The 18,775-nt window shown below is 38.0% G+C and overlaps 1 protein-coding gene across 1 annotated transcript; it reads left to right on the plus strand.

Moving 5' to 3' along the window:
* The first annotated feature begins 420 nt into the window (after nucleotides 1–420).
* cdc42ep1b (CDC42 effector protein (Rho GTPase binding) 1b) lies at nucleotides 421–17,427 on the plus strand. The gene is made up of 4 exons (XM_028455502.1): nucleotides 421–557; nucleotides 4,880–5,329; nucleotides 8,602–9,143; nucleotides 16,583–17,427. The coding sequence occupies exons 3-4, from the start codon at nucleotides 8,693–8,695 to the stop codon at nucleotides 17,266–17,268; spliced, it is 1,137 nt and encodes a 378-aa protein (XP_028311303.1). The 5' UTR covers nucleotides 421–557; nucleotides 4,880–5,329; nucleotides 8,602–8,692; the 3' UTR covers nucleotides 17,269–17,427.
* Nucleotides 17,428–18,775: the final 1,348 nt, after the last annotated feature.

Raw genomic sequence — 18,775 nt, forward strand, 5'->3', positions numbered from 1 at the left:
ATTTTTTCAGTCATTATGGGTGTTTTTGTTAATGTCTCGCATGTTCTTGTTGTCATTTTGTGCATTTTTCTCTCTTTTTCTGAATTTTAAAGTCAAATTTGTGTGTTTTTAAAGGCATTTTCTGTATTTTTTGTTGCTGATTTTTCTGTACAGTAGTTTATGTAAAACTGAGTGTCGTAGAAGAGAAGGAGGAGAGTTTGTATGAGACATTTGTCACAGAAGAAAGTCTTTTGGTCAATTCCTCATCACTTCGTCACATTTTCAACTACTTGACAAAGTTTACCGTCTGAACGACTTATACTCCATGAACTCCTCTGTCAGTTGTCTTTTTTCCTCTCTTCTTGTTAAAGTGTTTTCAGCACAGCGGTCCTTCAGTGGTCTGGGTCCACCCTCTCCTCCCTTCCCCTGTATTCAGTCTGCATGTGAGTAGCAGCAGTAGAGACCACACAGTGCTGCCTCTCTGCTGCACTTTAAGGAATCTAAAGTTCATTTCTTCTGAAGGAAATCTGAGCAGGAGGACAAAGAGGAGCTACATTAAACTAAAGGGATGACTTAAGGTAAGGTTGGTCTGGATTTACTGAGCACTTATTTTGGTGGATGCTGCACAAGAATCTTTGGTAATGAGACTTTAGCTATTGTATCTCAGCTTTATAAAAAAATCAACTGCTGAAAAATGATGGAATACAATTCACTTTACATCTCAGTTTCCTGTCAATATGGCTATATGTGCCGTCCTCTCATGCACCAACAGTTTTGTTAGATCAACCATAAATTAGGAACTCACATACTAAGTTGCAACAACAGTGTTTTACCTTTAAATCCAAGTATATTAGGTGTTTTAAGGTAAATGTGTTCGTAAAGTACAATTTAACATTGTAAACATACAAAACATACACAGTGTAAAAGCAATGACAGGAATACAGAGAAATCTATTTAAATCAAGAAAGAAAGAAACTGCAAACAAGACAAGCAAATTCTTTTAAATTTTTACTATTGTTTTAAAATAACTTCGGATTCTTACTTTCAACTTTTAAAAAGACTGAAAAAAACTTTTAACTTTTAAAAAAACAACAACTTCTAAAACGAAAAAAATTTTTTTTTTAAATCTTTAAACGTTTTTTTTTTTTTTTAAACTATTAAAACATTTTTTTAAGAGTTTTTAAATATTTTTAATTACTATAAATCTTTCATAACTTTAAGAATTGCATTTAAAAAAAAAAAAAAACGTTTTCTTTAACCTTTCAAAACACTGTTTTACTTTTTTAACTTTACTTTTCAAACTTCTTTATACACAAATGTTTCACTTTTTTTTTTCTTTTTTATTTTAACTCTAAGAACTTTAACTTCTTTAACAAATCTTTTCAACTCCAATAACTTTAAAGACAATATTCCTCTTGTTAGCTGCTTTTCCCTCACAGAAAATGAGCTAACAAGACTTGACTCATGCTAACACTACACTATAAGGCTGTCGCATTAATAATCTGTGAGTTAAAATCAACACTATTGTATTTTATAGCACACAAGTATATGAGTTACAAAGATCTCATCACAGTGTTCACCTTTCTTCTACAAGCCTTGCAAACAGCTAGTTTGACTTGGATCTTATAGATTGATATGCGTTTGCACTTCCTGCCACTTGGCTTTACTTTCCCTTCACCTTTGGTTGAAAAAGATCTTCAAAATAAAAAAAAACTTTCATGAATGGAGTCAATGATTTCCTGGCTCTATCAAAGCCAAGCATATTTGCTTTGCTCTCAAAGAGAACTATTGGTAGAAAAACATTGTCTCGATCAAACTGAAGTGGGTGAGGGAGGGAAGTTCATTTTTAAGTCACAGAGCTGACAGATATTTTTTCGAACATAAATTGGTGTTTTGAGACCACAGAGTAAAAAGCTAGTGATGTGGTTCTTGCTTTGTTTGACAGTTCTTGGTCATCCAGGTTGTGTTGTTAATGGAAACTAAGTCGAGGCAACTGACATGTCACCTATTGTCCAAGAGGCTTCATCACTTCTGAAACTAACAAGCCTGGTATTAATAGCGCAGAGTCGATAAGCCTTGATGAACTCATGAGAATAATATAGGGTCACTGCCATCAGTTGACTCAGGTAGATTGTTGTTGAATTGTCAGGGGAGTGGTTAGTACCATGTTTATCTGAAACAGTCGGATAATGTGAAAATCAACTTTTTTTGAGCTTTTAACCTTGTTACAATGTTAATTCCTTATCAAAAACACCCCTAAAATATTATTGGGCTTCCTTCCTGCATCTCTGAGAAATCCTCAATAATCCTGCTCTCTGAGCTGCTTCTCTGCCCTCTTCTGAAAAACGAGTGGTTCAAATTCTAGTGACGTCACTAGAATTATGAACCGCCTCCTCCAGGAAGTGCAGCGGCTCCACGGTGAACACTGCAGTGTAGGCACCCAGGGAGTATAATCGTATCGCCTCTGACTTGATCTTGACGTGTTTCTGACCCAATGCGATGCAACGGTTGAGGATGATAAACAAATGATTATCACCTTAAATGCACTATTCCTGTATTTAATAAAGATGAGGAGGAGAAGAAAGTGAATTAGCAGCTTAAAACTCTGGTGAGTGTTTGAAGCTGCTGCTGCTGCTGGATGAACACACACAGCGCGGAGACAGACTCACACAATAGCCTCTTAAATAGCCATATGTTTTACTGTAATGTGCAGTTTTTTGTCTGAAAACAATAACAACAGTGTGTGGATAGCAAGAGAAAATGGCTTTGGTGATCACTGATCTGCCTCAAAGCGAGTAATGCAGGAGCCTCGCAGGCAAGTCAGTGTATAGACACGCCCACTCATGAATATGCATAAACAGGCAGTAAACAGCCCGTTGTTCAGAAAGTGACATTTCAGAGGCTAAAACTCTGGAAAACAGGCGAGTTTGGGAAAATAAATCTCAAATACTATGTTTTTGGAGTTCTTAGAACAAATGGAGATGGGTGAAAAATGCATAATTTGGGACCTTTAAGACTTTTATTTTGACAATCCCTTTATGAAAAAAAGTCAGGGTGTAAAATAATAGTGTAAAAACATGATGTTGATGATCAATTGATCGGTCAGAATCGGAGAGAAATTCTTGTCAAAAATGTCTTTGGGGTCATTTTATATCAACTTTCAGCCTTTAAGTACACACAATATCCCTTTATATGTGGTCATCGCCATATTGGAGTTTTCAGCCAATCAGCGTTGACGTCACATCAGGTTAACGCTTCCTATCTATGCTCCCATAGAAAGTCTGTTGTGAAATAGCATTTCAATATGATGTTTTAGTATCATCCAGTTTGGACGTTATTCTTAAGAAAACCAAGAACATTTCGGTGGAAGGATTTTGACGTTGCACTTGCCAGGAAAGGAGAAACGGGACTTTTGGTGCAACATTTGATGCCACTATCAGCCATCTTACTACAGATTCACGCAGGCCTTCAGCTGAACAAGGAAGACGCCTTAAAATGGGGAAGTCTGCGCTACCATGGCAACCATCACATGCCTTTAACCTCATCAAACCAGTGTGAGATACATAAATGTAGCACTTCCTTGAGTAATCACTACATCACAGTTTGTCAAACATGTCAACCTCCATAAACGTGAGATGAAAGTGCTTATTTATTGCATCTGCAGCTTCTAAACCACCTCTCGTAAAGCTGTCTGTGTCAATAGGTCGAGTATTCCATTCAGGTGGTACTAAATGTTAAACCTGACTTTGTCCTGCATAAAAAGTTCTCCGTCTCATCCATCTGTCTGTCTGCTCCGTCTCTTTATCCATTTATTTCAGGATCATGAATGGCACTTACCAATTGCGGCATCCAAACGTTTTAACCTACAACTGCTGAACAAACTGGGATTAGAGGAAAACTTGTGCTCGCTAATCCTATTTGAGCCCAATGCTTAGCCAGGGTGGCACTATCTCCTCCAAACAAGTAGTTATATCAGAGATGTGCCTGGCACCATCTCGGCCGGTGACTTCAGCGACCAACGGCGTTAATCCAACACTGTGCACAGCCACGTGTCTGGAGCTTAGCTGTGCTTCCTTTACTTTGGGTAAGAAATGAAGTGCAAGGAGAATAAGAACATGGTGGAATCAATGGTGCATGAGACAGACAAATCAGGCATTTGAAACTCTGTGAGAAAGAACATCCTTGGAGTGGTCTGATAATGATTGTATCAGGTAATAAACAAAGTTGTGATTTGTTAGATGTTTGATTGGTTTGAGGTTGAAGTTTTCAAGAAGCTAAACAAGCCAAAACTTCAATTTCTTCTCAAAAAGACATCAGGGTGGAGAGTGTTAAGTCTTGAAGACTTTTAGAGAAGGAAGTACTTCATTCTTCAGATTTATTGGAAATTATTGCATGGGCTTGGGGCTTCATTAGAAAATGCAGCTCTGCAAGATCTGTAGAAGCAATATCTTGGCTATAGATGACAAATATTCCTTTCCCATTAGATCAGGTCTTTCATTTTACAAGAAACGATTGGGTTCGGTGGGTTTGTTTTGTGTTTCTTCTAAGAGCCCTTTCCAGTTTTGTTCATTGGGGTTCTGAGTAAGTTTACAGAAACTGAAGTTGTCATTGTTTCTAAAGGCGATTGTCCTTTTTTGTGTTTGGCGCCCCCTGTTGTGTCTCTGTGTAAGTGCAGAAAGTCATTCCTCTCCCACTGTTCTGTCACAAGTGTTTCTCATCCACTGATTACCTTCACTGCACTGTTTTATCCCTGGACTTACAGTATTTATTAAATTCCGGTCCCAGTCCCCTCCTCTAACACCTTTTTTGTGCCTCCCCTCTAGACACATAACCACGTATGGCTTGATATTATGCTCTTTGATGTCATGTGTAACCCAAATTTCTCTGCTTCTCTCTCTAGCTTGCCTGAGTTGAACCGAGACCCCCGCCTTCACCTGTGCACAGCGAGGAACTAAGTGGATTGAAAAAGGCCAAGACTGAGAGAGGGAGGGAAGACAGAAAGGATTAGCAGCTAATCCCATGGATGGACAATCCTTGAGGAGCTTTATCAGACATCCTGGGCGACACAGACATAACTGTTGCTGGATTACAGCACTTTAGTGTGTGGACCTTTTGAAGAGCATTTCTTCGTTTTTCTTTGGATTTTTCTGCTTTTCAAAGCAGCAGGCCTGGGGACAGGATGTCCCTCGGGCCATGTGGAGCCACTCATGGATAAATCTCATTAGAGGGAGGTGGTGCATGGAGGAGGGGGAGGAGGAGGAGGAGGACCACCAGTGGGCTTTTATTTTCCTGCTTGTCTGCCGAGAACGAGGAGACGAGTCGCTCGAGATCAACAAGACTTCAAGCACCAGTGAGATACACAAAGCTTTCATCACATTCAGATGTTTTTTTTTTTTTTTTAATTAAATTATCTCTTTAAATTCTGTTAAAATTTATATCCATGCATTCAGGTATCATTTATAGTTACTGTCCTGTTCAGAGAGGTTGAACTATGGAGACTAAAGGGCACCGCACACTGTGGTGGTCACATGTCCATCACAGAGAGAAATGGATGAGTGACTTCAGTCTTTCCATGTAAATCTTACACATTACTAGTCCTTAGTTTGCTCATGTTAGCTCACGGAAGTCATTGAGTCATTGTTGGCCCTGTGATGAACTGGTGACTCTTCAAGGGTGTACCTTGCCTTCTACTATCTGTGAGCAATCTGTGGTAATAAAATGAACAATGACAAATTGGACCACTAGTCCTAAAATACATCGCCCAGGAATGTTAAGAAGATCATTCAAACAAGTCTTTATTTTTAAAACGTAACTTTTATTTAGTTTTCATCTCTTAGCAAAAATCAAATCGGGTTTTGGCCTCCATTTACCGCAGTCGAGTAAGTTCTTAAGATATAGACTAAAGTTCAATAATTACCTTTTACTTACATTGCAAAACAGAACACATTGCATGGTTCTTTCTATCATTTTCAAAAAGTATTTTCCAAAGTTTAATCAGGTATTGAGGTTGTGTGATTACAGCCCACACAATCAATTATTTTGGAAGGGAATGCAGAAGCATGCACAGCTGAGTTTGTCCCAAATATTTATACCCGTCCTACAACTTAGATGGATGAGTTGACTTTGTCAAGACGATTGTTACAAGTTAGGACTGAGGTACGCAGACGCATCTGTGGATGAGCAAACAAGTAATACAGCAGCACATAAACTTTATAGATTCTAACCTCTGTCACTGTAAAAGCACAGCAGATCGACCTAAGACAAGTCTGTTTGCTTGACTTTGGTGTAGCCGTGAAAACAAAGCATGGGAGGTAACACAGACGGACCAACAAACACACAACGAGCAGTCAAAGAGAGAAACAATATAACGAAGCAAATACAAACAAAAGAAACACTAAAAACAACCAAAACATTCCACAAACTGAAGTCAGTTCAAACTACTCCACCAGCTTTATTCAAATGAAGAGATTAATTCATTGCCAGACTGTTAGTGTCACAGCACACTTTGCACAATACCAGCAGAGTTTTTTTTGATTTGTAACTACAGTATGTGAACGTCTGAAAGATTGATCTATTAATCAGAAATATTTCTCACTTTTTGTTTGTACCAAACACTTGAATTAAAGTTGATGAATGGGGAAATGCTAACTGTGTATTTTTAAAAAAGAATAGCAATTGGTCCAAATTAGAGCTGGGCAATATATCGAGATCCAAGATATGTCGAGTTTTCTATTTTGGCAACATCAAAAATTACAATATTGATCATATATATATATTTTATAGCTTATTTTGTAATGAAGTATTAGTTTTAGGAGTCGCTGCTTTCTCAGAACAGCATGAAAAGCACAGTTTGATGGATTTCTGAGTTTGTTCTAACCCAGATCTTCAACTGAACAAGCCACATTACAGAACTCACTCACACATGCTGTCCCTAAGAGGAGAAAAAGCCAAAAGTGGCACATTTTGTGCAGTTGTTTGTTAATAAAAGTGCCTGTATGTCATTTTTCATCAGCAAATTTAATCCAGAACTGTTTTTCTGGTCTGACTTTATTTGAATTTAAAATATTGAGATTTATATTGTGTATTCCCATTTTGACTAAAAAAATACTGAGATATGAGTTTTAGTAATATAGCCCAGCCCTAGTCTAAATTTAAAAATTGACATTCAGAGCTTGGACAGATTCCAGGTTCTTTAACTTCTTGCCCACTGTCTCACTCTACCAGGCACGGGTATAACAATGAGGGAAAAGTATTCACTGTAAATGCAGTGGAAATCAAGGGCGTGTACAGCTAGAATTTCCTGGAAGATGGAAACTGACCAATCCATTTCATAGCAGGTGGCTGAGGAGAACGAGGTATTTGAAGGTGTTGGTGAGAGTTGGACAACGTAGTGTTTGTACCTTCCTTTCTGCATTGACTGAGCTCCAGGGGGATGTTTTATTCAATGTTATTCTTCCTGTGCGTTGTTACGCTGTGATCCAAACAAGCCAACCGCTAACTCATAATTCAGAGCCAGATTTTTAAGTCTAAATACAAGCATCACCATGTAAACACCTGCTGCTTTTATTGCTGTTGTCCCGCACACAAATCAAACATCAGCATATTTACAGCTGCGGCTGGATTCCACTTTTCCAAACAGACGTTTGTCTCCTGAAGTATCCAACCACAGAAGCCGAGCAGTAACCAGCGGAGACAAATATAACCTTGCACTGCCTGTGACTTATGGCTGCTGTTGTGCAGTATTTTGGATAGAGAGGCGACAAAGACGGAGGAGGAGTCTAGACGGGAACATAGCTGGCTTTACACTCACTATCACTCCATCAGAAAAGCTGGAACCCAAATCAAGGAAGTGTTTGAGATTTCTAAAATGAAAATATATTGCTGCTTCAAACTGTAATGTAACTGTAAATGTTAAACCAGTTATTGAATGAAAAAGCAAAACCTAAGACTGGATCATATAATATTATTTTTGACCTAAAGAATGTTTGTGACTCACAGAAAACAGATTCCTGGTCCACTTATGGGTTCTGACTCGATAATTGTTGTAACTAGAATATTTGCATTTCCTGAAGAAAATGCAAGTGTGGATGCAGGTGCTGGCCCGCATCGCACTGCATTAGCTTAACATTGGCCTTAATTAGCATTGTCATTAACATTGGCATTAACTTTAGCATTAGCATTAACATTAGCATTAGCATTAGCATTAGCATTAACATTAGCATAGCATAGCATAGCATAGCATAGCATAGCATAGCATAGCATAGCATAGCATAGCATAGCATTATCAATAGCATTAGCATTAGCATTAACCCAATAATAGCATTAACCTAGCCTAACATTAGCATTAGCATAACAATGAAATTAGGATAGCATTAACAATAACACTAACCTAGTATTAGCATTCACCTAGCAATAGCATTAACCTAGCATTAACACTAACCTTACATTAGCATTGGCCTAACATTAACACTATCCTAGCATTAGCTAAGCATTAACCTACCAATAGCTGATAATTATAATAAGGTTGAAAAAGGTATAAATGGGTTGAAAATGGGTTAATTATTGGATTATTGAATGTAACCACATTTCTCACTATGTTGCATTTCTCCTCTCTCTCCACAGTGGGCCCCGAACCAGAGTTTCACTGACATGAAATCAGAGCCCGGGTGCCTTTGTTTACTTTAGAGAGAAACTACACGTCTGTTTGTCCACTATGAGTCTAGGGAAGCTGCCAGGCTTCAAAGGCCTGGTTTCAGGTTCTCAGGGAAAGCGTCGGTTTAAGAGCGACCTCTCTGTGGACATGATCAGCCCGCCGCTGGCTGACTTCCGCCACACCATGCATGTGGGTCGAGGTGGGGATGTATTTGGTGACACTTCGTTTCTTAGCAACTATGGAGCCCGAGAACCTGGGAGTCCAGACTCGGCCAACAGCTCCAGGACGACCGGATTCTTCACGCGCACTTTTCGTCACGTGCGGCGAGGCTCCGCCCTACGAACGCGTATGGGCTCCCGGGATTTATCATCACCGCCACCGGAAGTGTCGCCCATCATCAAGAACGCCGTCTCTTTGCCGCAGTTAAACATTGACCCTACCAACGGGCGCCTGGAGAGGGTGCTGTTCCCCACCTCCATCAGCTCAGCAGACGATTCCTTCTGCACATATGGTGAGATAATACAGATTATCACCTGCAGCTCAGGGAAGCATCTTAACAACAGGATTATTGTCAGGGAGCATTAAGTTTGATGTTTAATGAAATACCAAACGGGCAATGATATTTGGATTGGGACAGTAACACTCATTATTTCAGATTTAATCATTAGAAAATAAACATTAGTAAAAATGTGGATGTGCAAATTTAAAGCAAGAGCTAATTTCAATTAAGCAACTAATGAATCCACATAAAACACAGCACAATAAAATACATCAATAAACAGCAAATTTAAACAGGGTGCTAAAATCAATGCTAAAGGTGCAGATGATTGCATTCCCTAAATACTGTTATTGCACCTTTACCTGTCATACATATTTATTGTTGGTACTATAAAAAGTCAAATATTATACTGCTTTTCATACCATTTCACATCGGTCTCAGTAGCCCAACAAATTAGTATTTGAAGTACTGTATAGCCTCAAACACATCCGTCTTCCCAAATTTCAGAGGTCTAAAAAGTTGCTGTCATGAGCACCCCTGAGAAGAGGCTGTTTCTGAGTGTATTTCCGGGTATGCAAATGAGTGGTGTCTGGCCACGCCCACTTCAGGTAGTTTTGGATGCCTTAAAGGTGCAGTCCGCAACTTTCAGATTCCTCCCTCCCCTTCCCTCCCCGCTGCTCTCTTGCCCTGCCTCCAAAGTCCCTCCCTCAGAGGAGCTAACAAGCTAATGTTAGCCAGAGAGCAACATCACAGTAATATAACATGCACTGTTAAAAGCATATTACTGCAACACTTCTCTCTCTCAATGTGTACACTCCAATCTAGCAGCAGCAGCAGCAGCGCAACAACAGTGTCACTTACAGCAGCCCACACGGAGGCTGCAGTGAGAGCATTATTATGGCACTCCAGGCCATGGAAAGGGACGGGGACTGTGTCAACAGCTGTCAGACAGTCCATCAAACACAATCCTGGCTCTGATTGGTTCTTTTTGCTCGGTCGCGATGCATTCTGGCAATCTGCCAAAGGCAGCAGAAGCAGCAGGGGAGACTCAATGAGCCTGTTTTTTTTACACAAATTACTAGTTTGATGTAAAGCTGTCCTTACATAGTGACAGCTTTAGCAAATGTGACAAAAAGTCACTTTTATAAGAGTTATACAGACTGCACCTTTAATGCAGAGGTGGGTAACTTCTATTACAGCAGGTCCACAAAAATGTGTTTGTTTGATCGAACGGCCAAATTATCAATATTCATGTCAACAATTTGAGGATTAACACAGGAAAGAACAAAGAGTTTTAGGAGTTGTGTGTTTTTTTCTGTCATTCTGTGTATGTTTGTTGTTGTTCTGCTTGTTTTTGGAGTCATTTTTGTGCATTTCTGTTGTTTTTTGCTTATTTGTTAGAATTGTGCGTTTGCTGAGTCATTTTTTGTGTTTTTCTTGTCTTTTTGTGTATTTCTGTTGTCATTTTGTGTTATTTGGAGTCATTTTGTGTAGTATGTGGTTAATTTTTGTAGTAGTTTTGTGTGTTTTCTCTGTTATGTTCTGTATTTCTCTTGTCTTTTACTGTATTTTCCTGCAATATAATTGTATTTCATGTATTTGTGCTTTTTTTGTGTGTATTTTTCTGTAATTTTTTTGTTTACTTTGGGGCTGCATACAGTTAGATTGAGGGCCATCAGTTGCCCATGTCTGTGATCATTTTCTGAAGAAGCTGCTGTATGAAGGAAAATTAATACCAGAACTGTAATATGAACAATATGTAGAAAATAAGCCTTTAAAAACACAAAGACAAGTTAAAAAGTGTATAACAGATTGAAAGTTTAAGGGAATTCCTTCTTTATGGTTTGCAGTAAAAAGTCAGCTCAGTATTTATCATTCAGAGCCATAAATGCTAGTCAGCGTGCACACTGGGAGACTTTCCCTTCTTCTTTTAAACATCATTCCTGCTTTTCTCCCTTGACAACCAGGCACCAAGCTTCTTCTGAATCATCAGCAATCACCATGGTAACAGCTGTACACAAGCACGCTCATATACAGAAACAAAAAGAACTGTCTGAACAGAGGGAGAGATACCCAGAAGGCATTTCCTGTCATATTTCTATGTGCATGAAGGACAACGTTCACTCTTCTGTATGTGCAAAACCATCACCAGTGCATGGAAATCCCCTTTCCCGTCATGGATTAACATTACATTACTCATGTGGAATTTGGTCCGAGCAAGGGATACAGACAGGGCACATGTAACAAAAGCACAATTCTGTTTTTGTTATCAGCCAGGACATTATGAGCCCTTGGTTAATAATTGTGTTGGTGCTGTTTTGTTGCCTTTGTGCTGAGGTGTCTGGAGGTTGTAAAGTTTAGCCTTAACAACTTGGACATCAATAGGATTGGCTGGTCAACACTTCAAACTGGTTTCTGTGATTCTCAATTCATTCATTTACTATTTCGATACATGTAATATTGCCTTATCCTGAAATGAGATACTGTACTGTCATCAGGATACTCTGAAGGTCTATACACATGGTCACCCATTAAAATTAGAATCAAAATCAGGATTATAATTACTTTCTGAATCCAAATTAGAATCAGGATTGACATCAAAATAAATCAGAGGTATAGTACAGATTAAATTGGGGCTTTCGCCTTGATTGGTCATATATACTAACACATATATGAAATTTGTCCTCTGCATTTAACCCATCCCTGAGGAGCAGTGGGCAGCCATATTGCGGCGCTTGGGGAGCAGTATATTATATTATATAATATATATTGTATTATATATTATAATTAAATCTAAAATCCAAATTAGAATTGGAATAGGATTCCCAATTAGAATTAAAAATAGAATTAAAATCAGACTTAGGAATTAGTGTTAGAATTAGAATTTAATATCAGAATCAGAATTTAATAATCTGGGATTAAACAATAAAAAGTGTAGGTAATATTAATGGAAATAAAAGAATAGCAACAATAATAATAATAACTAGAACTGCAAGCAGCTTGGGGCGAGTGTCAGGACACAGGCCTACTACGTGCCATTTACAGCGTTGTAATAGTAATGGGCGTGGCCAAGCCCAGGTGATTCAATGCTATTCAGGGAATCTGTGGATATAATGCAAGTCTGGAAATTGTATGTGCAAAGTTTGGTGCAGATAGAGCTTTAACACTAGAAGTTGCAAAATGTAGGTTTTTGATGTGTAGTGACTTACAAAGAGAAATATGCCGTGGGAAAAATTATATAGAATAGAACAATAATTAAAATAAATATAAATATAAATATGGGTAGAAGATTAGCAGGTATAGTTACAGTACATATTTTTTATTATTAATATTCAATTAAGAGAAAACACGCACCGTGATTGTAAAGTGTGTGTTTCACGCTTATTATACCTTTTTAAATTATTATAAAAAATAAAAGAAATAAATACATAATTAGGGGGATGCAAATTGGTGCACCTCCAGCAAATTGAGCATCCGCCTGTGTTGCCTGTCGGGAAGGCTGGCCCTGGTTTATGTTGTAATAAGTAGTGTTGGGAACGTTACTTTAAAAAAGTAATTAGTTATAGTTACTCACTTGTTCCAAAAAGTAACTATAATACTCCATAATAAAAGTAACTCATTACCAAGGAAAGTAACTATATGCGTTACTGTTAAAAAAAAAAAAAAAGTTGCTATATGGCAAAGAATTCAGAATTTTTAGATGTCGTCGTGAGGCGCTTCATTACATTTGAGTTGCTTACAATGGATATCGACAAAGTCTTCACTCCTGGATATAATGAACAGTTCACATACACATTCTTGCCTTTGACCACAATTAATTTAAAGCTGTGTTTGTATCGTCACCTTAAAAATGTCAACTTTTCATCGGACTGCTCCACGCTCACCATCTCTGCTGATTCATCCAATCTGTAGTGGTTGTGTGTGTGGCGCATGTGCTGGCACGTGTGTAAAAACACTGGCTCTCATTGGCTACCGTGACACATGACGGCGTCTTAGCCAATCATAATCGCTCACCTTGTTTTTAACCCACCTCCTCACCTCCAACTGCGTATGAAGCCAGGGGTGCTTTTGGATAACAGTTTATTCAATCAATGCATGTAACGCACCGCATTTAACGTTCAGTAACGTTAACAGCGTTGTGACGGCGTAAAAAGTAATTAGTTAAATTACCCCGTTACTGAAAAAAAACAAAACGCTGTTACCTAACACCATTATTTTAAATGCTGTTATTCCAAATACTGGTAATAAGCCACGCCCACTTTGACCAATCGCGATTTACTTTGAAATATGGCCTCAGGAGCGACTCAAGGTAATACACACCAACTTTAGTAAAAATCTGTCTTGCCATTTAGGAGATATGCATTTCCCATATTTGCAGTGCCCCCTAGTGGCCTACGTTATTCAAATTTGGCTCATACCCCCACAGTCACATGCCAACCAAGGATCTCAGATTTGGTGTTGTTAGCATTTAATTTGACCGAGATATGCAACAACTCGCGTTAAATTATTTACCCAACTTCAGATCAGGTCCAACTGAAGACTACGTGCCAAGTTTCACGCTGATTGCACAAAACCCCAAGGAGGAGTTTGAAAAAGTAGGTTTTCCAGTTTTTGTGATTTTACTCCAACACAATTATAGGTAAAAATGAGCGTGGCCCAGTCCAGGTGATTCAGTGCTATTTAGGGAGTCTGTGGTAATGAGCTTTTTGAATGTACGACTTACAGTGTGGGAGCTGTAGGTCAAAATGCGTTGACCTTGGTTATAGCGCCACCTGGAGGCAGACATATGTGAATTTTTGCGTTCGAGGAACGTGGAGGGGTCTGGACCAACCCTCCAAATTGCACTACCCTCCCTTGCACGGTTTAGCCTGCAGCACCATTTTTCCCAGGCTCCACGGCCTTGGCCCCCTAGTAATATGATGACGATATTGTCATTACTAGTATTATTATTTATGCTAATATGTAGATGCACGACCTATACAATACTATGAGAAAGTTGCTTTTAATAAATAGTCACTTGGAAATGTGTATATTTAGTGTCCCAAATAATATAATATAATACAATACAATACAATGTAATGCAATGTAATGTAATGTAATACAATGTAATGTAATTCAATATAATATGATATAGGATTTTGCAGGGAGTTTGCATGTTCTCACTGACCATCAAAACAGTATCAAGTTATCAAATATTTGTATGATTCATGTATTGAGGCTTTTATTAATCTCTAAGGATCTAAGGATATATGATATTTTTGAGGATTGTAACAATAAACTGTGTTTAATCCATGACAATAAACTTGATCATTAAATAAGACTTCTTTCTGCTTGCTGGAGGCATTGCTTCTGTAGCTTTATCCTGGTATCCTGTTGGTTAAAGGTGATCCAATAGTTTAAATCTGGATTTAATTGCTCTTGTTTTGTCACTTTTTGAATTGTGTGTCCTTGACTGAAACCCAGGGTGTTGCATACTGCTGCCATCTGGTGACCACGCTATATTGATGGTTTGAAATCTATTGTAAATATGAGTTTACTTTATTTTGAGCTAAAGTTATATTTTCTTCCATAAAACTAGCTAATAATAAAAATTGGTAATTCGAACTATTGAAACGCCATGTCTGGACATTTCAAAATCATGATGATATGAACAATTTTTCTTACTTTTATTATTTTTTACTTTTTTATTTTATTTTATTTTTTTTATTGTTCTTTATTTTATTATTATTTTTACCTCATTTTTAAATAATTTGAAGAAAAATTACTTCAGAAGGAAGGAGTATAAGATATATCTATATCAATGTCTCCTGCTGGGAGGCAAAGGTACTACCTCATCATACTAGTTTTTATTGTGGTTTAGTGAAACTATATATATATATATGTGTATATATATATATACACATTAGCATGCATTTTAGATTTGGCAGTAAGGCTCTGCCCTTTCCAGCAGCTGCGTGGAAAGCCCGAAGCTAAAAGAGCTCCCATTCGCTTTTCCATGAGCTGCATGGAGAGGCATAAGCAGAGAGAGCGGTCAGCATGACCCCCCCTGGAACAGAAGCACAGATGTTTAGATGGCAACAAAAAACAGTGTTTAATTAGACAGAAGAGGAAGAGGTGGAGTGGGGGTGGGCTGTGAGGCATGTGCAGACATAGTGTGCAGAAGTAGGCGTGTTGCCGTGGTTTAAATGCAGCACTGAGACCAACTCTAACCAATGGGAAGCATAGAACATGATCAGCTGGATGATTAACTGATTAGGGGTTTGGTGGCTGTCAGTTGTTAACAGCTACTGACAGATGAAGGGGATGGACTAGCTTGACTTCCGTGCCTGCCTGAACTAACTATGCTCAGTTTTGCTCGTCCGTGTACACAATGATTAGGATAACGCTATTAACTCTGCTGCGTGTCTGTTAAACTTTATAGCAGAGTGAACACTGTGTGCAGGAAGAAGTCTTGTTGTGTACTGTCCCACTATGCTTGTGTTAAATATCTAACCAGCGTCATTAAGAGAGTGAGTTTCACTTGATTTTCTCACTCTGTTCCTCTGTATTCCTATAATCTGTTAGAGCCAGAAAGATCAGCAACAACACACATTTTATGTTTGGGGCCCACATTTTTCTAATATTCTCTGTGGGCCAAATCACAACAGACGGCGAGCCGCATTTGACCCGTGGGCTGTAGTTTGGACACCTCAGCTGTAAATATAATGTAATGAATTGATTAAGTCAGAAATACTAGTTGTTTGTCTTATTATAAACTTATTTTATGGAGGTAGATTTTAGTCTTTATTATTCAGTGAAAAAGTTGCTTCAATTATAAATACTATTTTTCACAAAATAAAAAAAAATAAAAAATCAAAGACAAAAAAAAAAGTGTTTAAAAATGAATATTTGACACCCCCCCCCCCCCCCCCCCCCCCCCGCCAAAAAAGGCATTTAAACCCTTTTTTGTTTGATTAAAGTGTTATTAGATTGAAAATATTTTTTTTGATTGAAGTATCTTTTTGTATTTGAATAGGAATTTTGTCTTTATTATTCAATCCCAAAAAATATTTTCAATCCAAAAAACTTAGCTTTAGTCAAATACGTCAAAACACAAAGAAAAAATCATATTTGAACATGTAAAAAAATTCCAATGAAATGAAATAAAATACTCAAGTACAATTAAATAGTAACTCATTTAAACATTTGATTGTTGTCTGGTCATTTCATTTTTAATAATTTACTCAGTAACGGTTGGGTGTAGAAATATAACTGATTACTTCTTTTAAAATGTACTTAAGTACAAGAAAAAATACTGATTTAGAAATATACTCAAAAAAGTACAAGTACCCATAAAAGCATCTCAATTACAGTAATGTGAGTACTTGTAATTCCTTACTTTAATAGTACATCTATGAAAATTCTAATAAACCTAAATGCTTTTGGTTCAGTTGATGTGTTTGTCTCTGCAGGTTTACAGTCTGGCTTCGTTACGTTGCCTCGTTTCCCACGCTTTGACCGCCATTACCAAGATGGAGACGTTTGTAAAGTGTCGCTACCAGACGGGGAGGCCCTAAAGCTGACCCGTTCGGACTCCCTGGCCTCCTTCACTGTGGACCTCGGACCTTCTCTCATGACTGAGGTGTTGAGCCTGATTGACAATCCTGGTGGCTTTCAAATGTCCAATCACAGCCTGGCAGCAGGAGCGAGGAGTCGAAGTGAGGAAGAGGAGGAGGAGGAGGAAGAAGAGGAGGAGAACAGCCCTCTGATTGATGCACCTGTGCAGACCCCTGCAGGATCGTCCCCTGACCCCTCTGCAGGCTGTGGGTCATTCAGGAGGAACATGGACAGCAAGGGGCGCTCTCACGTCTCTAATAGGATGGAGCAGGAGGATGAGGAGTACAGAAGGTCACAGAGGTCACAGAGGTCATCTGACGCATCAGCCGAGTCGCCCCCGACGACGGACACAGTGATGGAAGCAGAGAGGTTCCAGCGTGCGGCCGATGTGCTGTCCCGTCATTACGGAGGAGGTTCCTTCAAGAAAACGATGAGAACAAGTCTCAGCAGCAGTGGGAGCAGTACGGCCTCCCCAGCGTTCTCCAAAAGCCCCCAGAACTCCTGCTCCTTCAGCGAGGAAGAGGAGGAGATCAAAGTCTGATTCTCACAACTCATGTTTTACCATCTCCTGTAGGAAACATCTCTCTGAGGACCGATTGTGAAGTAGCGCATGCTAAAATAAACAACTTTTTTGAAATATTTAGCAACAAACCACGTTTAAAAATCATATGTGAATTTTTTTATCTTACTTTTGACCAGATTTATGCCAATATTTGTGATATTTTTTCCCTGTAAAAACAGAAATCAAAATCTAATGTAAATGTTAAATCTAAGTGTCAAATGTTAAATATAAATCTAAATGTTGAAATGTGAAGCTAAATATTCAGCTAATATGAAAATTCAACAAAAGTACTAAAATAAAAGCTCATTGCAATAACAAGTGGTATTTCACCAATGATATTTATATTTAAAATTTAACATTTAGATGTAACAATTATATTAAAATGTAACGTATATATTTAAATGTAACGTATATATTTAAATGTAACATTTCAATTTAATATTTAGATACATCATTTAACATTTATATTTAACATTTAGATTTAGATGTAACATTTAGATGTAACGTTTAACAATTAGATTTAACATTTAGATGTAACATTTAGACTTAGATTTAGTATTTAGATTTAATATTGACATTTAGATTTAATATTAACGGTTAGATTGAACATTTAGTTTTAACACTGACATTTTTTTGAGAAAAAAAAAGTATAGTTGTAAATCTGGTCAAATGTAAAATTAAAACTTCACATGTGTTTTTTTAAATGTTGCAAAAAGTTGCTGTTTCTTTTAGGATGTGCCACTTCACAATCTGCGTCCCATATTCTACTCCATGCTTACTGTGTTTATTTACCTGAAGCTTCGTTAGCTTTAGCTCATAATACACACTCAAAATAATAATAATAATTATTATTATTATCTCGTCATCCTGACTCATTTGGAAGCCTGGGAACTTTTTCGGTATTAGAAGAAGTGAACATGAACCAGCTGACATAAGGCATCTCTAAATCTGCACCTTTTGAAGGACGTTCCTTATCAGGGTTCATCATAAAAGGAACAAGAAGGGAAAAGTGGTGAATAAACTCCTTTAGCCTCTGATGAAACTGTGTCAGAACATAGACAGCATCACATTTTGTTGACTTTAAACAGATCAGAAACAGCCACAAACGAATCTGCCTCTTTACCTGGAGCTCATCGTTCAGATATTCTATGTGAGAATGATACGGAAACATAGTGGGACCTTCTTGTGATGTTATGGCTGGCTGTTTAAAAACCTTAATGGGAGATGTTTGTATTACCTTCAGCCAGGATTGCTGTTCTTCCCTTTCTTCAGTTTCATTTTTCTAACGTTTACCAGATTCATGATGAACTGGATAAGCAAGAACCTTTGATTGCATACCTTCTTTAGCATTGTTACAGAGCGTGTGGACCAGGGGTGTCAAACTCATTGTAGTTCAGGGGCCAAATACTGAGCAGTTTGACCTCAAGTAGGCCACAGATTTCATGGGGGAGAACAAGTAATTTCAACATTATTGTGCTCTGTATTT

This window comes from Gouania willdenowi, chromosome 8 (assembly GCF_900634775.1).
Source record: "Gouania willdenowi chromosome 8, fGouWil2.1, whole genome shotgun sequence".
In the NCBI taxonomy this organism is placed as follows: domain Eukaryota; kingdom Metazoa; phylum Chordata; class Actinopteri; order Blenniiformes; family Gobiesocidae; genus Gouania; species Gouania willdenowi.

What these genes read in the sequence shown, in the direction of transcription:
- cdc42ep1b (XM_028455502.1), top strand. Translation starts at nt 8,693, where the DNA reads ATGAGTCTAGGGAAGCTGCCAGGCTTCAAAGGCCTGGTTTCAGGTTCT. An exon ending in CGATTCCTTCTGCACATATG is followed by an intron (nt 9,144 to 16,582) that starts GTGAGATAATAC and finishes TTGTCTCTGCAG; the next exon opens with GTTTACAGTCTGGCTTCGTT.